Source organism: Serinus canaria, chromosome 2 (assembly GCF_022539315.1).
Source record: "Serinus canaria isolate serCan28SL12 chromosome 2, serCan2020, whole genome shotgun sequence".
NCBI classification, from domain to species: Eukaryota; Metazoa; Chordata; class Aves; order Passeriformes; family Fringillidae; genus Serinus; species Serinus canaria.
In genome coordinates this window covers 42,746,057-42,769,318 of record NC_066315.1, presented here as the reverse complement: position 1 = coordinate 42,769,318, position 23,262 = coordinate 42,746,057, and the positions used below count along the sequence as shown (strand labels likewise).

Sequence of the window (23,262 nt, the reverse complement as noted above, 5' to 3'; positions counted from 1 at the left end):
AGTAGAGAGACACAAAACACAGTGGTAAGATAATCTTAACCTCCAACAGGTGGCTACAGCTAACACAGAAATTCTTTGCAGCTAACTACAATAGTGAAACTCTAACTAGTAGAATAGTCTGTTCACAGACTAGTAGAGTAGTCTGTTCCCACAAATTTGAGAAGGAATGTGCACTAAGACAATTCAGAAAACGTACTATTTCTGTTTTACCCCTGCTTCTTTTAAAGAACACTTAAACTCTATTGAAAGAAATTACATATTACAAGGTGATGAAAGTAAAGCTCTTGAGCTACAGGTAGAGTGCAAACAGTCAGGGTTCCTGTCACATAATCTGCAGCTGGACTGCTCTAGCTCACAGTTTTGCCGTGGAAAACAAAACCTCAGTCTTGGCAAAAAATAAATTCAGCAAGAGCCGTGGAGGCAGATGACATTATGTCATCCAAAACCCAGGGTACAGGCTCAGCCCAACCTCATCTTGGGGTGCAGCCACAGCATCCCAGGGAGCTGCTGTCCTCTTCTCTTTGCCACAGGTATTTCTTCTCATCTCTTGCATGATAAATGCTGTCTGTGCCTTGTGGCTCTTGGTCACAATGCTTTCAGTTAACAGATATATAGAAATTTACCTGTGATTACAAACTTCATAAAGACTTTTAATGCCCAAAGCCACCACCAGCCCTGCTGCAAGGCTCCACTTTGGACTGCAGTACCCACGATTAAGTGTAAACACACCTACTCCTAATCAGGTTACAAATCCCTTTAACAATAATTTTCCCAGCCTTGTTTTTAACGTTCTCCTTGGGACTCCCTCTATTAAATGTAAGTTCCCTGACAAACAAAACTTCGCTTTTATTGCACAGTCAGCAGAGACATAGTAGTGCACCCAAAAAACACTGTCTTCATAAATCATTCAAGTAATATACCATAATGCTCTAATTTGACACTTAAAAGCCAAGTCTTGAGCAATGATTTGGCTTCTTACATAGGATCTCCACTGAAATGCATCACTCTCAATTTTTTTGGCAAAGCATATTCTGCCCTTCCTACAAAAAGGAAGCCAAGAGAAGTCTGTTGTTACAGTCATTTGTAATTTTAGAAGCTCCTAAAAAACACTCTAAAAGAAGTTCCAAATATCACACCAACCTTCACATAGTCAACAGCTCTAGGAGAGAAATCACAGGCATATGCAAAAATATTCTTATCTTCTTCTAAGAGTGGAAACAAGCAGTTCCCAACCCCACAGCCTGCTTCCAGAATGGTCAGTTTTTGATCTGCAAACTGGGGAGAAAGCAATACAAGACAAAACATAACTTTTGTTTTCTCATCATACGAGCAGAGTCTCTGTTCAACCAGCATTTTTAAAAGCTATAATCAATTTTAATTAGGATTCTTCACAAAAAACCAAAGTAGACAGCCACTGCATAATCTGACACTAAAACCCAGACATCCCAAATTTCTGCAAAATTAGAAATTATTTTAGAACATATTAATATTTCTTCAGTCATCTACCCCTTAGGTAATCAACAGACTTGTGCTATTTCTGCCTTGTTTTTTATTCAGCTGTAAGGAACAACAGATGCATCTGGCTATTCTCCCTAACTGTGTTCAGCAGCCAGCCTGCAATTCTGGATGCTTTTCTTTAAAGAAGTGTACTGAAGTGCACCAGCTTGCACACAGAGAGACAAGCTGTCTACTTTAGGACTCAAAAACCAAATATTCCAGACTGCATTATCAGCATCCAGGATGCTATGAATGCATCCCTATCCAGTAAGGGCCAATTATAAACTGAAACTAAACTGATGCATGTGATTCTGAGACATTACCTTTGAAATGAAAACACACAGGGCACTGCAAACTTTACATGTGTCAGCTCTTACCCAAATGGCTTTGTTCTAAGTATTACTAATTCCCCTGGGAACAAGTGATTGGAAACAATCAGTCCCATCTTTTACAGCAGAATTGCACAGACCTTACCTCACGACACGCCTTTAACTCTTGAAACTCTCTGGTTGTCCAATGTCTGTCTTTGAAGAAGTTGGTGCTGTTTCTTTTGTAAAATAGATCCCAGTTCTTCTGTGCCTCTTTCTCCAGTTTTAGTTGTTTGAACTCAGACACCAAAACCTGATCTTTTGCCAGTTTTTCCACTTCTTCTGGGCTAAGGACTCGAGCACTATGGCCTTTTTTTTGGAAAGCACCATCTTCAATAGATGTTGGTAATATATTTAAGCAATTTGCTGAGGCCTTTTCTTGGAACATGCTAGATTCTTTCACACAAACATGAACATAAAAGACCCAAGGATGATTTTTTTTCTTTAGTGTATGGTTCCATCACTTAACTTAGGTAAAATAAGTGAGAATCTAGAAGCAGAATTAAAAATAAGAAATAATTACAGTATGCATTTACTACAACTTTAGTGATCTGTCCTACCCAATGGACTTATATGGTACCAGATTTCTCTTAATTTCAGAAAACCTTCATCTAAACTAAGAACTGTATACAACACCACACTGATGTCAAAGTTAAATAAGGCACTTGAGAGTATCCTGGTCTTCCCTCTGCATTCTAGAAACCCAACAAGAGAAAGATGGTGCAGCTGTAACTTTATTTTCACTAAAAGAGATTGAGAGGGAATGCAAGGGCTTTGTTTCTCATTAATCTCACTTAGAACACTTCAGAAAAAAAAAGGTAACTTAAGAAGAGATGACATTTAACAGTCACATTCAAATTAAGGAAACAAAGTGTATTCATATTAGCATTTCTCCTTCCTGCTCTCAGCTCTGTGAGAAAACACATTTATAATATGTCACCTAAGGAAGGGAACAAAACAAGTACTTGTGGCCAAAATGCCCAGAGCTGGCTGTGCCAGCATTCATCCCACTGCCTCCTCCTGAGGATTCACAGGTGGTTTTATTTTCAGAAGTTCATAAAAAGAGCTTCACACAGGCTGGGAAGGGAGTCAAACATTTTCTCTGATGTTAAACTGGTTCTGACATCTGCCTTGTCATAAACATGCAGATCCTGGATGAGGGAATATGGGAATTAAATCCTGTATGACCCAGTAACTTCCAGGGAAGCTCAGGTAGCAAACACACACCACTTGTGTACATCAGTGCCCAGAGCCAGGCACTGCTGTCAATTTACCAAAAAGGAAATGAGAAAACCACAACAATACACACCCTAAAACAAACAAACAAACAAACAAAGCTACTACTTTGCTTATGTATTTTATCATAGGATAAAATACATTCTATGAGAATCTCATAGAAATGAGATTTCTTCATGGATTGTACATGTTATAGACGATGCTATCATGATATGTACATGTCATGACACAAACACAAACATAAAATACGGAAGCGTGCAAATGAAGTAAAGAACTGTCAGAATTTCGTCCAGCGTCACAGACACGCCCCCTTTTCCTCCAAAAACAGCGCAAGAGGTTATGAAGAAGAGGCTCCTTCGAAAGGACGTCTCTTCAAGAAGAGCATGTCCTCAAAACAAACAAACAAAAACTTAATCAGCAACATTTTCTGCCGTGTTTCTGCCTATATCCCAGGCACGCTCCATTATTTCACCACAGAAGGAGAGCACACGCAAGCAAACAAACGCGAGCCAGTCCCTTCAGTGACGCCTCTGCTGCGGTGGGAAGGCAGCGCGATGATCAACTCAGTCGCAACAGCCCATCCTTAGGCTAAAGAGCCTTTTAAAGGTGTTTAATCCAGAGCTAAGCCCACAAACATGTAACACCTCCGTGTGATCCTCCGGTCCCACCACGCGGAACCAGCTTCCCTCCGGCAGCTCCTGCCCCGGCGTAGCCGGGGCTCGGATACCCCGGCAGGGAAGGCAAGGAAAGCCCCTCCTGCCCTGCCCTGCCCTACCCTACCGAGGGCGGGGAGCGCCGGGCTCCCACCTCCCCGGGGACCCTCCCCGGGGCAGCACCCCCAGCCCGGCCCCGGGCCCCCGCCTCGCCCCGCCGTACCCGCCGCCAGCCCCGGAGAGGGTTCCCGGAAGGGAAAGCCGAGAATTTCCGGGAGGACGCCGGGCGGCAGCGCACGGAGGAGAGGGAAGGGACCGGCCGGGCCGGGAGCGGGGCCATGAACGGCTCGGCGAACTCGTTGCTGGACAAGGAGGAGCACCCGCTGCAGCTGGGCGAGAGCTTCGAGCGGCGGCCCAAGGCCTCCTTCCACACCATCCGCTGTGAGCGCCTCCCCCGCGGCCGCCTCTTCCTCCCCGCTCGCCTCCCGTCCCCCGGCTGCGCTGCTCCTTCTGCCGCGCCCACCCCGCTGCTCCCCTCGCCTCCTTCGCTCCGCCATCGCGGCGATCCCTCCCCGCTTCGTCCCCGCTTTCTTACCCGCTTCCCTCCTGCCCCCTCATCGCCCGTCTCCCCCCTTCTCTCCTATCTCCTTTAGCGCCCTGCTCCCCCCTCCCGTTCCCTGCTGCCCCTCCACAGCCGTCTCCTCCTTTCCCGCGCCCGTCTTTCCTCTCCACGAGTGTTTTCCCCACAGAGGAGTCCCGCCCGGGAGGAAGGGGGAGGTGGATGCTGGCGGGGAGGGGGTTTGAGCGAGGCAGGCCAAGGCGAAGGAACAGCTTTAGAAAGTTTGCCATTAATCGCTCGGAAGCATGAAGAGTTCCCCCCGTAAGGGGGTGGCTTTGCCATCTTGTTTTGTTCTCTTCGTGGCAATTAACCGCAGGACAGATCCCACCGCAGGCCCGGCCTGGAGAGGTAGCCGGAGCATCCAGAGTTGGGTTTCTAACTGGGTGTTTTCTTGATGAAGCAATGTGTATCCCAGAAGAGCTCTCCCTGGCTGTCCCGACTCCAGCCAGCTGTAATAAATCACTATCCCAGGAAAGCAAGCAGAAGGGACTCAGACACTGACAGTAATGCCTAATAAATGCAAGATAAATCCTGAGCTAGATTGTTTTGAAGAGGAACTCATTGTATTGCTGTACTTGAATTCTGTGGGGCAAGAAATCTGAGCAAAACGAGTCCGGTTTTTATTACTAAAATGACTGGTAAACCATCAAGAGTGAATGTAAAGAATACTAAACTTATAATTCAGTAGTTTTCTATGAAAGTGGGGAATTTATACAAAAAACAGTAGGATATTTTGGTTTATGATGCACAAATATAGGCCTGGTCTCATTGCCTATATTCATACACCACAAATAGTAGTTTTAGTGATACTGGCCACCCAAGTGCCTGATCCTGTGTGAGTTAAACCCAAACTATATCCAGGTGGAAATATACTGGATTTCTAGAATGGAAAGTGCTTCAATAACCAATTTCCTAAGGGATTGCAAAGCCAAAGGTCTTCAGGCTACAACTGGAAGCATGCAATTTTATTTCAGAAGATCTTTCTGAATGCTCTGTTTTCCATCTGTGTCTTTTAAATGAGATTTCTTCATTGTCTTGTTATATTTTTCCCCTCACCGTTGTTCTGGAATGATTTATCTGGGATCCAAACATTATTTTATTGCCATAATCCTCTTCACACAAACTACAATGAGAGGATTTTGTAGGCTACATTTGTTTCAACCTTCTTAAGATACTTCATTCCTATACTGAGAAACTGGATTATCCTTGAAAAACACATCTTGAAAACATTTGATTTTTTGGGAAAAGAGCTGTGGGTATATTTGGAGGGAAATATGTGCTCTTGATCTAGATGAGGACTAGCCAGGCACGTGCTAACAAAATGAAAACAATTAGTTGAGTGTTTGTTTAAAGTAACTCTATATTGCTGTGCCTGAGAAAGAAGTCTGGTAGTGATATTCCTTTTAAGTTGGTGACTGTGCTGTTGGAACTCTTGGTCCCGTTTTGGCAAAGATGCTGTCTCTTGTACAGCTGGTTTATTTTATTTAGCAAGCTTGCACATAAAGTAGGAGGGAAACAATAGCTAGAAACAGATTGCTCCGATGAAATTGAAGGCTATGATTTGATCTGGCAGTTAAGGCATGAAGATTAAGTCAAGTGTGTCTGATGCTGCTTGTTGTGCTGTCAAAGTAAAACTCAATTAATCACTAACATCCTCTTAATGAGAATTTATTACAAGCCGGGATTTGGAGTTTTTCTCCTGTTGTAGTTTTTTACAAATGTGTTTTTCATTGTGGAATTATATTTTAAATTTGTTCTGAGGTATTAATTTCATAACTAATGCAGTAATTAAAAGCCTTGATCATGAATATAATTGCACCTCTTCAGATGCAGGGATGCTGGAGTTGAATGCAGGCTTCTTATAAAAACAAACACAAGGCAAACTAGCCTATAGCTGTGTGATTTTATTTCAATTTGTCTAAATCCTCTCTCAAGATATTAGAGGTTCTGATAGGCTTCTTTTTCTGTTTTTTTTTTTTTAATGGCTCACCAGCACAATAGAATAATGAGGGGAAAATACTTTTGACTTAAAATGTTCTCAGTTCAAATGAATACATTAAACAGAGGTGCCTTGGTTGGGAGACAAAGCATTGTACAACGGAGCATAAATACCTAAAACAAGTGTAAGTTTAAGGCCAGTACAATGCCTTCCCTCACTGATGGTTTCTGTCCACGGTGGCTTTGGACCAGCATGAAGCTGCTGTAGTAAGATCAGCACCTCTCTTTTTTCCTCAGAAGTGAGAGCTGAGATCTCCACCCATGAGGAGCTTTTAGTCCTATCGTGGAGGCCAGATAGCTGTTAAAGAAATTACTGAAATATCAGTAAGACGAGATAAGTGGGTGTCATTAAATTGGTGATTGTCACAGAGGAGTCGTCAGGTTTGTAATTGGCAAGAGCTAAGCAGAGCCCAGGGTTTTGGAAGTTGTTACTCTTTTGAGTTTGATTGGTACAGTTTTACACTTGCCTGTAAAACCAAGTGCCACTCAAAGCTTGCGTTTGGAGAAGTCTGTTTTTGGTGTTCAAATACAAGATCTAGAACGTTATTTCCATTTTAAAAAGGAAGCTCAGAATATGGTGCCACCACATGACTGAGTTGCTACATGTAGACACAAGGTACTAGTCTGTTATTCCACCCTGCTGTAAACACTAGTGTGTGTTTAACCATTCCCTATAATCACTGTAAATGTATGGCAGCTCTTTGCAGGGCACATTGATGCTTCTGGAGACTCTAACAAATGTAATCACAATTGTTTTCCTCTTTAGATGATTTTAAGCCAGCATCAATTGATACGTCTTGTGAGGGGGATCTCCAAGTGGGTAAAGGAGATGACGTTACCATCACTTTGCCACATATTCCAGTAAGTCTCTTATATATGTGCCCCTGTTTTCTCTCCAACAAATTTGCAGTGTTGTTACAGTCTAATGTAAATGCTATTTTCACTTTCTTTATTAATACTGGGAGTTCAGTATTCAAGCAGCCAGACTTGTAGTTTGTTACTTTAGGAAAGGACTGTACAGCTGGCTCTTTGTAAGGGGCTTTGTCATATTGTTCTTTACTTCTGATTCCTTCCTTCCTACTCTTCCTTGAAAGGCAAGGAGACTTTTACTGTTATCTGAAGCTGTAAACCTGGTTTCCATCCGTTTTTAGTGCTGTGTCTTGCTGAAGAAGGGCAGTGTAACTCAGGCTTCAGTCAAGGTTGGATGTTCAGAACCCACAGACAAGACCTGTAAGCATGCTCCTGCCCTTACTCAGTGGTGTATGGATAGGGCATAGAGGGTTCCCTGCCTTTAGCTTTATCATTGAAAGCAAGGGGACAGTCCTGGTAAGTGGCCATGAAGTAGTTTCCCATCGACTTACTTCCCTAATGATGCCATAAAGATATACTGTGTGAGGATGATGGTCAAACAGCAATAAAACAAGTGATCAATCTGTTTATAGGTGCAGCTGGTTTGTCATTGAAGATTCAGTGGTTTCCTTACCAAAACAAAAGAAAGCGCTCATGTGCTGGAACTGGATTTGTTTATTAGCTGAAATTAATGCTATGTGTCAAGCCAATAAACCAGAATTCACAGACATCAATGGGTCTGGTAGCTGCAGGGGGGCACCAGTCAGTTTGGAAGCCTGTGTCAGATCCCTTTCGTATTGTTCTTCCCAGCATGCCCCTGGTTTTAATTGGTAGGTGATGGTACTGTGATAGTTCTCACTGAATGAAGCTGTAGCCTGCTTCACCCTGATCCTGTTCATTATATGGCTTTGGTCACCTTCAGTGCTGCAGGAGGTCACATACTCCTTTGTGTGAGTTTTTGTCTGTAGAAAGGATGAGTGTGGTAGTGCTATTGGAGAGCAGGTAACAGCACAACTAACAGCAGCATTCATCTTGGATTAGTTGGAAACAGAGTTGCTCATTAATTTTTTGTGTTGAGTGGCATCACTTGTAATCTCTGTGCTGAGGAGCTTAATTTGATTATCTTCCCCTCAGTATGAGCAGCCTTGAGTTTATGGTAAGCTGCAAAGGCTGAGGCAACCAAGCCACTTTGTGTATGTTGCTCCAAGGCAGTGCTGCCTGTGTTCTGGACAGAAAACACTTGGCATACTGGAAAAGAATGAGAGGTTTTAAGATTGTTTCATCCTGACAGGTTTCACTGAATTTCTTGGATGCTGCTTTGCTTCCCAGTTGTCCAACAATTGGATAGCATTCAAATTCTGAATTGAGGTTTTCTTTTTGAAACTGCATAATGCCTGAGAATATCTCTGATAATTTGTTTGGTGGAAATATTTTGGTGTCTCTCACAGCTTGGATAAAGTGAAGTTCTATTTCGACATGTGGATTTAGTACTTGAAAAACAATCTGGACTGGAGAAGAGAAAATTTCTGCTTGTTAGAGTACTACAGAGGAAGATCATAGATTATCATGAGTTGGAAGGGTCCCCACAAGGATCATCAAAATCCAGCTCCTTACCCTGCACAGAACAATCCCAAGAATTATATCATGTGCCTGAGAGCATTGTCCAAGTGCTTCTTGAACTCTGTCAGGCAAAAAACCCTCACAGGTGAAAACAATTCTGTCCTGTAATCAGCAAAATCTGTAAGGCACTGTTACTTAGGCACTGATATAAACCCTAAACATTTAGTTTTAAGTAGAAGAGTGAGGCTTAATTTGCTTAAGCACTTACACTTCTACATATTATTTAGCCAAAATCGCAGTCTTTGCTGCTTTAGGAGGCTTCTGGGTAGCAGAATGATAGCCAACAAACTTTGATCAATTTTCATTATGTTTGTGTATTATATGTTTCCTGGCCTAGTTGCCAACAGCTAGCAGGATTTGACTTTAAGCTTTCTTTTTACTTTCTTAAATGTTACTTTCCTCTCTTAAATGTAGGAATGATAAAAATGTAACATGCCTTTGAAGACTAGACTTTCTTAAGACATCCTTTCTGAATCTCTTTCAATTTGTCTTTGTTAGGAACTCAGATTTTTCACACTTACTGTTCAAAACCTATTTTAAATTCAAATATATTCTATCTGTGACCAACATGGAGAATAGGAATTGCTTTCAGAGTAGTTAAAATGTGATTGTTCTTTTTTGTTACTTAGAATAATATATAGGAGAGTGCAGGGTTTTTCCATTTGCTCCCTGATTTCAGTTGCTTTCCTACAGTATGTGTAAAGGTGCATATGAATAAACATTTATTTTTAAAAACACATTCTTTTATACAGTATCTACACATTACAGAGAAGCCTGAGGATGTTTTATAGTTGAGAACATAACCCCTTGTGTAACAGCTTTTTGACATGGCCAGGTGTGTATCCATTCTATTACATGCAGATAGACCATGGATTCAGCTGGCTGTAATCTCAAAACCAGGTGTATGGGCCGGGCTGTGCAAGGATGCAGTGCAGCTGAGCATAATCTCAGCATTACCAGTTAGCCAGTGTGCACCACCACATGAGTTTCTTGTCTTTTTTGCTTCTCAGACTAAGCCTTTAGACTTTTAAGGTTTTAGCATTGTATGGACTTGGGGACTTTCTGGAAGGCATCAAAATACCCCATTTGCCTTTGAGAAGACATTTCATTATAATTGCATGGGCACATGCATGCTAATCTGACTTTGAAGAAGGCATCTGCTCTTAACAGTTTGTAAGTGACAGTTACTTGTAATCCACTGTGAAAATACTGCCATATATATTTATGTAAAATGTGTGGCGCAGTTTAAATTATTTTTCAATTGACCACATATTTCCTTGGGCAACAGTTCTGCTGCACAAATAATTAGAACTTTCTTATCCAAACCCATGATTTCCAGGGCAGAAACATCAAGAAGATTTCTGATACGTGTCAGGGACAGCTATGCAAATTTAGTTATGCTGCCATTTTGGGAATGAGAACTGTAAATAAAGGCAGCCATGGCGAAGATGTTTTGTCACAACAGAGACACTTAAAATGATGAAAGGCATAATATTGCTGTGAGGAAATGTCTGATCTACTGCACATTTTCTCTGTATTTCTCTCTTCATGAATGAATATTTTCTGTAGGTACTAAACATTAAGTGCTTAGCCTCTTTTTCAGAACAAAACATACATTCTTTCCTCTTAGTATTCATAAATTTTTGGACAGGGTAATATAACCAAACAAATATGTGCTCTTTCTTTGTACCAGGGTTCAACTCCACCAATGACTGTCTTTAAAGGAAATAAAAGGCCGTATCAGAAGGACTGTGTGCTTATTATCAATCATGACACTGGGGAATATGTGCTGGAAAAACTTAGTAGCAGCATTCAAGTCAAGAAAACAAGGTAAAGCTGGGGACAGGGTTAATTGATAGGATTAATTGTTGCTGAAGTTTCTTATTAAAATTGGGTTTTGAAACAGAACTCTCTTATTTTGTAGTGATGTTTAATTACTAAACCTTAGCTTTACGTGGCCAATTATCATGCCTAAAAATGCAAATAGGAATGTGAATCCAAGAGTAAAGAATTTGTAAATTCTCCACAGCTGAAATGACATAATTATAGTTTGCAGTGAAGCACCTGTGATGATTTGAGGCTTTAGCTGCTGGCTGAAGGATGGGATGTGCTTCAAGAATCTCTAGTTAGCCAAAAAAACCCATGAAAATATTAGACTGTCAAAAGGATTACTGGACTTTCTAGGTTTGTTCCCTACAGCTTCGTGTGGGAGTCAGGATGTTTCAATAACATAATCTTAGGGAACAAGAAACACTCATTCTCATATTGGATAAGCAATATATTAAGTGAAACACAAGTACAAAGCCTCCAGCTGGTGGAGGTGGGCAGAGCTGTAGAAATAATGGTTATGGTGTTTTACTTAGAAGAATTGATGAAGCCAGAAATCCTTTCTGACCCAATACTCTGCTGCACAAATGCTACAAAGTATGCAGCTGGAAAGTTTTAGCAGTCCTACTGCTCTGAAAGTACCTGAAGTGTCTGGATCTTTCACCATCACTGAACCACAGGGTGAGACCTAAAGAGAAAGCAGTCATTCGAATATCTTGCGAAGAAAGAACTCTTAAATAAGTTTGGAAGTTTTACATTAAAAAACACTTTGTTGCAGTATAGAGCCCTTAGCTGCTAAAGCTGCTAGAAATATGGGTTGCAGCTCAATGGTAGTTGGCTGGGTGTTTGCCAGGAACACCTTGAGTTCAAGGTAAATGGACTGTAACACTCTTCTGAGTCAGTGATGTGAAAACTCATCCATGGAGTATTCATCTTGTCCAGTGGATATGAGCACGTCAGAGATGAGATTGGAATTCTCAATTTCAGTTCTGCTGGACTTTGTCTGGGTGAAGCTTAAGTCAGAAGGGAGCAAATAAGTGCAGGAGGGCTTGAGTTCTGTGAGATGTTTGGTTACACTGAGTTCTGAGTCTCGTGTGGGTAAAAATACTTCAAATTTTCTCAGGTAGTGAAAAGTTTGGGGATCCCTGTTTTGATGAATAGTGCTTTGCAAAGTCATTGATTTTCTAGATCAGAAGTGCCTTTTATTTTTCACGGCTGCTCTGATCTTTAACAACCTGTTGGCACTGTGGGAACAGGGCTTTTAGTGTTAATACCTTGATGACATTCACAGGGGAGTAAGTGAACTTACTCCACATAAAACCATCTGTAGTTCCAAGAGCATAATTAATACTGGAAATCTTTGACTTTTGCCTTCTGCTTGATACAGTGAGTATCTTCCCATCTCCTCACTTCTGCTGCAGATAAGCTGCATTAATGTGGTATCCAACAGCTGCATGTCGCTGATGAATTTAGAGGGGGTTCTGTGTGAGGCTGAATCTAGAGTTCACTGAGGCACAGAGATATTCCAGTGAATGCTCCATGTACCAGCTCTGCTACCACATGTGGTTTAGGTGAATCCCCAGGAAGTTCAACATGGGCTGGTTTAACTTATCTCGCATTATGGGATTAGTTTCCAGACACAAAGTGTAACCCTGCTGAACTGGGACCCTCCTAGAAAAGAAACTGAGCTCTAATATCCACAACCTGCTTCTGTGCTGCACTGCACAAAGCCATAACCCCAAAGGCTTTGCTATTAAGCAATAAATACACCACACCCTTTAACCTTATTATGGTGTACTGTAAAGGAACCTACTTTGGGTTTGTGGTTGTTTTTCTGGGTTTCTTTTTCTGCCAAGGGTATTGACTGTTTTGCAGTCTCAATCACATCAGAAGTTCAGTAAAAGGCAGAAATACCTGGTTTGAACTGAACAGATTGGCACAGTTGTTATTCTGGAGACTATTTTCCACTAAGGAAACAGCTTAAACTGTTTTGAAGAGCTAACAGCAAATGGATACAACCCAGGAATTAAATGCTTGTATGCTGTATTTAGCAGTAAGAGTGATTACTCTAGCCAAGTTGACCTCTAAGAGAGTTCAGTTTGAGATGATTCAATTGCAAGTGAGAAAATTGTTTCTTTTGCTGTGGCTGTTTTAAGCAGGATTTTGTTGTGAATGGATTTGTAGTTACTTTAAATTACTATGATTGATCATTCTTTTTTAAAAAAATACAACTACTAATTGCTAAATTAAAGCCTTCATTGTTGTTCAGGTAGAGAATTTGGCATCACTGAACCACATCTGGATTTGAAAATACATTTTGTAAGGGTGTTGCAGTGTAGTTGTATATGTTTCTTTGTTATTGAAAGTAAGTGTTGCATACAGAAAGCTGTAATTCAGTCTTCATCTTTGTAAAACAAATTAGAGATCTGTACGAAAGGAAGTTACAGATGATGCATTAGCACAAGGATATTGAAAAAGCTGGACGTAGTTGCACAGTACCACTAAATGTGTCTGGTTGTTTCTTCAGAGCAGAGGGCAGCAGTAAGATCCAAGCCCGAATAGAGCAACAGTCTGCCCGAGCATCTCAGCCTCCTTCACAGTTCAGAGCCCCAACCAAGCCAGCAGTTGGACCTAAAACTTCTCCTTTGAAGGATAATCCTTCACCAGAGCCCCAGCTGGATGATATTAAGAGAGGTAAAGAAGGGTTTGTAGTTTCTTTGTCTTTCTTCTTTATAATAAAAACTATGGTGGTGCAATTTCTAAAAACATTCAGGGTACTTGATGTACAAGATGGTACTTGACAGCTGTGTTGACTTCTTTATATCTTGTTTCTTTATTCATCTTAGTAAGGTGATTATTTATTCTCTTCTACTAGAATAGGTATTTATATTGCCATCTTCTCTGGCATGAGAAAACTTCCTCTTTCTGGATAATTTTCTCTCTTCCAAACTATTTCTCTGTTTGGGAAAGAAGAAAAAAAATTATTGTGAATTCAGAAACCTGTAGCTCAGTGCTGGACCAATTGCACAGGTGTCTTCGGCCACCACAGCAGCAATAACAAAGTGCAATGGTCCAAGGTCTCCTTACACAGTCAAGTCACTTGGAGAAAGTTACCCTGCACTGAGTAAGGTTGGTGGGATGGAAGGGCTGGGCAGCTGTGTTCCCAGTACAAGACGAGCTTGCACCATGCCAAGCAGTGCTGGTAGGGGAGGAATGAGAGACTGAACAAACCTGCAGCTTACCCTCTTCCAAAGCCACTCCTTCGCAGCTTTGACACACATGCCATATGGCTGCTAAACTTCCATTTTAAAGGTATCTTAAAGGAATTGACTCAACTCACTCTTCTGCTTAGGCAGAGCTTTGTCTTAGTGTTCTGCTGCGGGAAGGAAGCTTTCTTTGCCCATGCCCTTCTTTTGCTACTGATGTGATACCTGTTTTTGCTGTGGATAATACAGTCATGATAAAGAAGACTTTAAATTTTTGTTTGGTTCTTCTCTGGCACCAACACCAGACACAATTATTTTATTTTAAGCTTGTTCTTTCTGTCTACTTTTTTTTTTCTGGGTTTCTTTCTCTTTTTTCTCTGTCCCATATAGCTATTTTTGTCTGTAGACTTAGCCTATGTTAATTGCCCAGCTGAAGTTAATTACTCAGCAGGGTATTTTTTTCAGTTCATGGTAATTACTAGGTGACATTTTTGCTGCTAAGCTGTGTATTTGCATAGGTGCTGACTGGTCTCACTTTTCTGCAGCAGTAGTGTTTTCAATACTTGAATGCTGGTCAGCAGCCAGAATCAACATCTGAGAGATTCTGTTAGCTACATTGTTATTTTTATTTTCTGTATAATAGGTAAGGAAAAAGATAATAGGTGATATATAATTTTTAAATCAAATCAGTTGTGGATTTTAAGTGTCTTTTCCTGTAGGGTGTAATAAGTTACTTAACCTTTGGGGCACTCTTTTGTATATGTACAACAATTTGTAAAGGTTGTATTACAGTAAAATAATTACATTTGTCTGGGGTGATGCCTATTCCGAAAGATCATTTTCTAGTGGTCCGAAGTATAAGTCACATTTTTCAGAGCTATCCTAATTTTTTTTTTGCCACCTGATAATCTTTTATATGAAAGTACCTCCAAATAAATAACCTGTGGGGTTTTGTTTCCAGAAATCAAGAGTTAAAGCACCTGAGTTGTATTAAAAATAGAACTTTAATTTGGTGCTTTTTAGGGGGAGTTGTACAAAGCCCCAGAAGAGCCAAAAGCCTGGGCAGAGGTGTTTTTGCTTATAGTGTATAACTTTTTCCAGCACTGATGATGTAGAGTGTCAGCATTGCTAAACCATTTATATCATAAGAACCTACTTTAAAAAGGTAGAATTGAAATGGCCCCATTCCACAATGAAATATAGACAATGACCTGTAAAAGCTGCAATCCTGTTGTCTTCCCTTAATGTGTGTTTTTATGAACACAAACTTGTAAATTCTGAAGGGCATATGTTCTTTCCATTCAAATAGTAGTTTGAGTTTTGGTTGAAGTACTTCCTCTGTATGAAGGAAAGATAAACAGAAAGCTGAAATTCTGTTGGTTTTATTTAATGAACACAGCACAGAACTTAAAATTCCCAAAGGAGCTTCTTGCAAGGATCTCTGTCACTTTGACAGCCTCTTCCTTCCAGTATGCCCTACTTAAGGGTGTGGTGAGACACACAGCCCTCATGATGTTTCACAGTAGTTCTAAGGTAACCTCAGTGTAGGTTTCTGCTTTCTATGGCACCCTCAGCTGTACATTTCCACCTCTCCCTTACAGATGAGCTGGAAATGAGCTTTCAGGTAGGTCAGTTCTGTCCCACTACACAGCTGTCCAAACAGCAGTGTCTGAGGACAGAGTCAGAGCATCTGGGAATTGAACCACTCCCCTCCTTCATGGACAGAGGCTTTTGAGAGGCTGTGTCGAGGGTTTTGCACAAGTGGAGTCCTTTCCTCTTCAAGCTTCTATATTGTCCTCATGCTGGAAGGGAGCCTAGGAGAGGGTAGGAGTTTGTTCCTTTGAACACTCAGCTACCTCTGGTAATGTCTCATTAAGCTGTGAACATTTGCACACATATACCACAATACAGCCATTTATTTGCACAAAATAATTGACATTTATCAGACCAATTTGACCACAGCAGAAATGTATTCAACAGCGTTGACATAATTATGGCGTGCAACATATTGACATATGTCAATAATACTGAAAAATTACAGCATGCAGTAATATTGACATGATTACAACGTTTGAGAAAAAACCCCACAGAAACATATTTCAGGTTTGAAGACTCAGTGCTTAAAAATCTGAGCAGATTTTATTTACCTGGAATGTAGCTGTGGTTTGTAAAGATTATGCCATAGCCCTGTTTGTCTCTCAAGGACACCTCAGTCAAATTTTCTGCACATCACTATAAAATACTGCCTCTTCTAGCTGCCATCTCCACATGCTCAGGGTGTCTGTATCAAGTTGATTTCTCCACCTTGCATTCTATTATTACCAGTAAGTGTTCTGCTATAGGCATTCAAACTTAACCCTCCCTAAAGCTAAATTACTTTTTTCTGGCAGTCCTTGGTATTCTTGCAGTCTAAGGTGAAGGTTTTAGTTAAAAAATCTGCACAACCTATTGGAATTGAGAGAAGAAGTAGGAACAGTTAAGCACTCTTATGGTATTTGATACTGAATATATACAGAAGACAGCCCTGTTGAGAAAGGCTGTTCTGTTTGGATAATGATTTCTGACCTTGAATTTATTTTTTTTTTACTCTAAAACCTGCATTGCCTGCCAGTGTAAAACGGTCATTTTGTCTTCTTGAAAGAAATCTTACAGCTGTAACATGAAATGTAGAGAAGTTAAGGTTCCCAAAGCAGTGTCAGCCTTTTCAGATGATGTAGACTCAATTAAGGCAAGTGCTCAAAACTGTACTGTATGGAAAGCTTTTTTAAAAGTAACTGCTGCACATCCTGACTCTTGTCATCTTTTAAACTGCAAAGGTGCATCAACATGAGGTGTTTGATCTTACGGCACAGAAAGATCTAGGAAAGGTCAAATTCTTTCATTGTTCAGCTTAGAATATATGTGCACATACACACACAGCTATTTTAATTGGAAGCACCATGAGGAAATGTTTAACTCACGTCTTCAGTACCTATAGCTGTACTAAGCATAGCCGTCAAATGGGAAAATGCAAATCAAACCATTGTAAAACAGCTGTGTTTTTCCTATAAAGCTTTGATGTCATCATTGGCTTAGTCACTGACAGTGTAAGACAAGAGTGTTTCAAACAGAATTCCTTAGTGGTCCTGCTGAATTTCTCTTGACAGACTTCTAGTGGTGCTGCAGCCACCAGAACATTAGTGAAAACAATTGCTTTTCTCTCATCTGTTCAGACAATGTGTTTAAAATTCTGGGCTCAAGGAATGAGAGACTACAGAGATCTGAGGTGAAGCCGTCAGTCTGTGAGGCAAAAGTTGATCAGAAGATGGGCTCTGACCAAGTTTCTACCCATGACCAGTGTCACTGATAACAGCCTTAACTTCCCAGTCCTTGAAGCTTGTGATACTGGTTCTGTTTTGCCTTTTCTTGCCTCTGTTCAGCATAGTGGGCTTTAGCCCTACTTCCAAGGCATTCTTTTATTCCTTTCTCATACCCAAGCCTCTTTTATGGGCTCTTAGTTTTTTGCCTCACCAGCAGAAACCTCCCTCCCATTCTTCATTCTCACACTAATCTCCAATTCTGTTTAAAATTGGCCAGGCTAATCTTCCTTTCCCATTGGTCAGACAGCGTCACTTCCTTCAGTGATCTCCTCACCTACTGTATCGAGTCCACACTTCTTGCTTAGTTTTTTTTTTTCCCTAGGTCTCTGCAGTGTGTTTTTGTTTGAACTTTTCCCTCTCACCACCAATGCCTAAGGTCACCTCACTTTCTTCACTCTATTTTACTTATGGGCTCTATGTTCTCAGTCAGAATGTGCCAACATTCTTCCATTCCAGCCACAGAGCCCAGCTTTGTAGTGGTACATGTCTAATTCTCAGGCACTTGTCCTGTGTTAGACTTGTCTGTTGTATCTTTTTGCACTATGGATTGTGATAGGTGATTTGTGCTTGCTGCAATCCAGGATATCCTAACAATGTATTATAATCACTGTAATATGCAACTAACAACTCCATCACTAGAAGAATGTAAAAATTTTACATCATTAAGCTGGGGGGGGGGAAGTTTAAACCTGGGCATTTTAAAGAGAAAGTACTCTTATTCCTGGTTACCTTTCCTTTAGCTTTCCCCTATTAATTTCCTAGCCTTAAATACAAGGAACATTTATTATTTGAAAGCCTTAATATGAGTAGGCTGAGAACAGTGATTCACAGGTGCTCATTTGTTTGTGTATCAGATTCCAGGCCTGAAATGTATTTTTAAAGCCTGCAAGACTGTGTTGAGAGGCAATAAGGGAGAAAGATATTACAGTACAAAGTAGTATCTGCTGTTGGCCAGTTGAATCAATGTATGATTCTGTTGAATCCTATTTTCTTTCTCTTCCAATGGTCTCTTAAGCTACGTCTTCAAGCTGAAAGAGTAGGTTTTACCTGGCACACTGGTAAACTACAGAGAGCACAGATGGTATAGGCAGGGATCTAGATTTAGGAAATAAATTGGAGAAACAGTACTGCTATCCTTAAATACCCAGCTGGAGTATAACCATAGCACTTGAAATTGAGCTCTAAACCTTGAAAGTGAAAAATAGTGATTTTAAATCTGGCAAAAGAAAACACAACTTCTCAAACTAATACATGCTAAGCTAGAGGAATTCTCTCCATCAACTACTGCTGAGGCTGAAAATTTAGCTGTTACTCTTTATTTTAGACTTTTAATGCTTTCTAAAGTTTAGAAAACTTTAGCTGTTACTCTTTTATTTTTATTGGGCTATTTTTTAGCCCAAGGAAAATGAGTCTTATTAAGAAGGGACTCGTGACACACATCTGACCTAACATGAATTACTCCTGGCACCAGTTCTCCACTTGTTAGGTAGGGGTGATAATATCTCATCTCTCCCTTCTTTCATTCTTGTCCCTTCAATCTGAGCTTCCAGGGCAAGCACTGAGTTCTAACCCTGTGGGTATAGTACTGCTAGCACAACAAAAGTCTGAATTTTGAGGGTTTCACATCCCATGCTTAATATATGTGTGGATGTTGTTCTGTCATGGAGACCTGCCAAGATGAACCGAGTCATTAGATACTCAGCCTCGTGGGTAGATACAAAGGAGTTGTCCTCTACTGGTGTTTAGGCCACTTATAATTATGACAAATTTAGCAATATTGTATAATTTGGGGTGACATACCTTAATAGCTCTTTAGTAACCAGTCATTCAGCCAGCACTACCTGTTGCTGATGAGGCTGTTGTGGTGCTGTCATGAAGTTCCAGTATTTCTTTGCACTGGAAACCCTAAAGTGGGCAGTGTCTTGAGTTGTATAACTTCCTAGTTTCAGAGTAGTTTCGTTATTTCCTGGCTACTTGTAAGCTTTATAGCAGGTTATGGTATTTTTGCCACTCCCCAGTGTGTGAAAATTCTCAGCTATCCTCATCTGTCCTACTGCAAAGTTATTTGATGTCATCCATGTGCTTCTGAAGTTTCTTTACAATGGGCTGTGTGACTGTGCTGAAGTAGTTTCATACATTATCTGAAGTCGAGGCAGTTTCTGTTGTGATCATTTGCTCATGTCCATGTACCCACCCCCCAACACATAGTTATTTTGTGATTTCCAAAAGCCTAAATGTCGCCAGCATCTAACAATTCAGATTTAGATTTCCTCGATCAGCTAATGTGCTTACTTTTTGTGTGCATACTCTTTGTTTGCAGACCATAGTCTGTCAGAAATAATGAAGCTGAAAGTGCTTTCTGGAGTGTGAAGTATATGAAGAATAATTGTGGAAGTGAAGGTTTTATGATAGTAACCTATGCTGTTGCTTCTTTATATTTAGCTATAGCAATAAGTAAAAAATTTTTCAGGATTTTTTTGTTTCCCTTCCTGTCTTGATCTTTCATGTGAAATATTTTGGTGTGATAAAGTATACTTGACAAAACCATTGCATTTGCACATTCTTTTCCAAAATTCCATGGGGCCCTGTTTATGGTATCAACCAGATGAATTCTCTTTTATTTCAGAGCTGAGAGCAGAGGTTGAAATTATTGAGCAGATGAGCAGCAGCAGTGGAAGCAGCTCGTCGGATTCAGAGAGCTCATCTGGGAGTGAAGATGAAAGCTCCAGCAGCGAGGGGGAAGAGCCAGCACATGTTTCCCCTTCCCAGCCACCCCACCAGCAGTATAACAACAGGAATGCTGTTGCTAATGGCACCAGCAGGCCGCAAGGAAGCAATCAGCTCATGAACACGCTCCGTAAGTAAATGCTTGTGTCTTACCACTGGTGAAAGCTGATTATGACCACTCATTTATTTAGCATGGTAGGCTAACTTCATGAAATGCCTTTTGCCAAATAGTAGTTCCAGGGAGCTGCACTGGCTGAAATACATGGGCAGATTTTATGAACAGGGGGCTGAGACTTGTCTGAAGGTGTGGAGAGCCTGTGGGCATCAGTGCAGTGGCCCCCATTGTCCCTGTTGGGTCTTGATTCAGGCCCCCAAGTAGCCACTGGTGTGGGAGGATCAGGTGCACTGGAGGATGGGAATTATTTTCATGTGAATACACAGATTAAATGGAAATAGTGGGGTTGACACGTGTCAGCTAAGGTCTGTAAAGAACTGCCAATGGCTCAAGGCTGTCCTGGGTTCCTAAGTGCAGTCTCTGTGGTCTTCAGTATTGCTTTGTCAGCATATTTATTGTGTTGGTCTCAGCTGTATTTTCACAAATACCACATTTTGAAGGGAAATTTAAATTAAAATTATGTTAAAATATTGCAGCTATGATGTTGCAAGCATTGAATCAGTACAAGCTCACTTCACCCTTTAAAAAGTATCAGGAACATTTTTAAAGCACAGTTGTGTCCCATGAGACTCTCTCTGGGGACATGGTGTGCATCTGTGTTGCTCTTTCCTTTTGCTACATCAGGTGTATTCTGACTCCTTGGAGTTAGAATATTGAATTTGCTATTGCCATAAATTGTTTTTAATTCCTCCTGAGGCATGTCTGCACACATCTCTTGGCACCCATTCACAGGGAATCAGTGGAGTCTGAATACAGATATGAGTAAGGTTTCCAGCTTTGAGAAGATAAGTATATTGTGCAGACCACACCAAAAAGCTCTGCTGGAAAACTTAGAGGCCTGTCAGTCTTCCTGCCAGTAATGAAGGACTAAGTGAAATCTGAAGTTCAACAAAGGCATTAGGACTGTGTCCATTTCCCTGTTTCTGGTTGTGAGCAGCCTCCTCCCTGCTTCTCCTCAACCACAATACTGCATGGGTTTAATGATCTGAAGCCTCTGACTGCAGGAGAATCTGGGAACTACTAGGATAGCTCCTCTCTTCATGCAGTGCTTTTTGCCTTTGGATTTGAAATACTTTTGCTGTGGGGAGAATCACCCCTAACCCAAGTTCTTGTCTCCCATGTCTTGTCTCTATGTCTGTTGAATAGATGCCCTGCAGCTGTTTAGAGGGGAGGGCAGTGGGAGAATGCTGGAAGAGTTAGGTTCAATTATCAGAACACAAGCATGATTCTTGCCCCTTTTTATCCCCTCCATCTCACCAAATCATGAGTGCTCTGCAAAACAGGATCAGTAGGTTTCATCCATATCCTGGCCTTTCATCCGATCTCTGCACTTTGGAGGGAAGCCTTTACCTTCACAGCATGTGTCAGTTTAGTTCAGCCTTGAGTTGTGATGGTTTTAACAGTCCTTTTGGTTTATTGACATGTGGAGGCCTTGCCTTGGCTGCCCAAATGGCCTTACATCAAAAAAAAAAAAAAAAAAAGAAAAAGAAAAAAAAAAAAAGGCCTTACACAAAAACCCTCTCTTTTAAAGGGTAAAGAAAGCCAAGGAATTCCCCAATGCCTTGTTCCAGAGCCATATATGGGGGCTTTGGTGGGTGGAGGCTGTGGAATGTTTTCTGCAGCTGCTAGCATGGAGAGGGCTGTTGTCCCACCAGGGAGCACCTTTGGTGGCTCTGGAGACAAGGATGCTTGGTTTGGCCTGAATACAGCTATTAGCCCCATGCAGCTCTTGGTGTTCTTAGACAGTTTCATTAAATGATGTTTGCATTCATTTCATGTGTAATTCTTATTTAAATCTTCCAGTGTAAATGTGACTGTTCCTTGGTGTGATTGCCATGAAATGTGAATTAACGCCTACTCACTTGTTGTGTTTTGTTGGTTTTTGTTTTCCATAGGAAATGACTTGCAGTTGAGTGAGTCTGGGAGTGACAGTGATGACTAGAGGCTGAGCTTTTGCTGTTTCTGTTACATATACATGAAGAACTAATTTACCTTGAAGTGATCCTATTGGTTATGAAGAGGAGCTGGCACAGAGATGGTTCCATGTGTGGAATTTTAATAGAAGAAATGCATAGCCCTACAAAATAGCAGATGTTGAGGACTGCTTTACTGTGTGAATTACGTGTATATATTGTGTATATTCTTATTCTGCTAAAGCTTTGAGTACATATGTACAGTGGATGAGCCAATGTATGTTCCTGTCCACCATCTGTAAGTTTAACATGTAATTATGTGAGGTCATCTAAAAATCTCTTGTTTGTAGGGTATGTTCAGAGCATCATGACTTTCTTGGGGGACTTTTGTATATAGGGTGAGCATGTGCCTACAATGAGTTTAAAAAAACATGCAGGAGCTAGTGTGTGCACTGAAGTGGGACTGCCATAAATTAAGTTTCAATACTAAATTTGTTTTTTTGGTTTGGGACTTTTTTAATGCCTTTTTATTGCTATTTATGCTTGATTTAATAGACTGACTTTTAAACAGTTGGACAATAGGAATGATTAAACCATGCTAGTCACAAACCTTGCTGCATCAGTGCCTTATATGCAGGTTTTTTAAATAGTGCTTCAATTCCTGCCACTTTCCCTGTATGGAGCAGTACTGAAACCTCCTCAGATTGCTTCTGCAGACAAGAGCTGTGTGTCACATACGGCCTGCTATGCTCCAAGAGCAGTGACTCTAGCAAGATAAGGGATACACATCAATCACCTAAACTCATCCAAGTAAGAATCCGATAATCATTCTCTTTAGAAACTGAAGGGTCCCATTTAACCGAGACTTTCAGACCTAGTCTTCAGAAATACTTACAATCCCAACTACTAGTGACATTGCAATGCCACAAATTTAAAATATTTGACTTACTGAAATTCTAAGATTAGAGCCCTCTTTGCAGTTTCCTAGAGAGTGCAAAAAGAAGAGGTGACAAAACAAGTAGCGATGAAACAGCAGAAGTCTCTCTCCCACCACAGTTTTAAAGGTAGACTTTAGTCCATACTGTTCATTGGACGAGACCTCTTTGTGCTTGGCAGGAGTACACAGAACATGAAATATTTGCCAAGGGTGAAATTCACCCCTGTTTAAAGGGTGTTTAAAGGGTGCTTGGTTGGATTATTATTAACTTTTTTTTG

General features: G+C 40.8%; 2 protein-coding genes across 4 annotated transcripts in view; one reads left to right on the top strand and one right to left on the bottom strand.

The window, feature by feature from the left end:
- Positions 1-4,125, bottom strand: part of METTL6 (methyltransferase 6, methylcytidine) — a 9,836-nt gene extending 5,711 nt beyond the window's left edge. The window contains exons 1-3 of one of the 3 annotated variants that reach the window (XM_009086163.4): positions 3,978-4,125; positions 1,972-2,355; positions 1,141-1,275 (exon numbers count right to left, since the gene is read on the bottom strand). In XM_009086163.4, the coding sequence (XP_009084411.1) occupies positions 1,141-1,275; positions 1,972-2,253 (417 nt within the window). In that variant the 5' untranslated portion in view covers positions 2,254-2,355; positions 3,978-4,125. The other 2 variants (XM_050970826.1, XM_050970825.1) reach the window with 2 other exon arrangements.
- Positions 4,053-23,262, top strand: EAF1 (ELL associated factor 1). Its single transcript, XM_009086162.4, has 6 exons — positions 4,053-4,195; positions 7,138-7,232; positions 10,534-10,670; positions 13,195-13,361; positions 19,859-20,089; positions 22,030-23,262. The coding sequence occupies exons 1-6, from the start codon at positions 4,093-4,095 to the stop codon at positions 22,074-22,076; spliced, it is 780 nt and encodes a 259-aa protein (XP_009084410.1). The 5' UTR covers positions 4,053-4,092; the 3' UTR covers positions 22,077-23,262.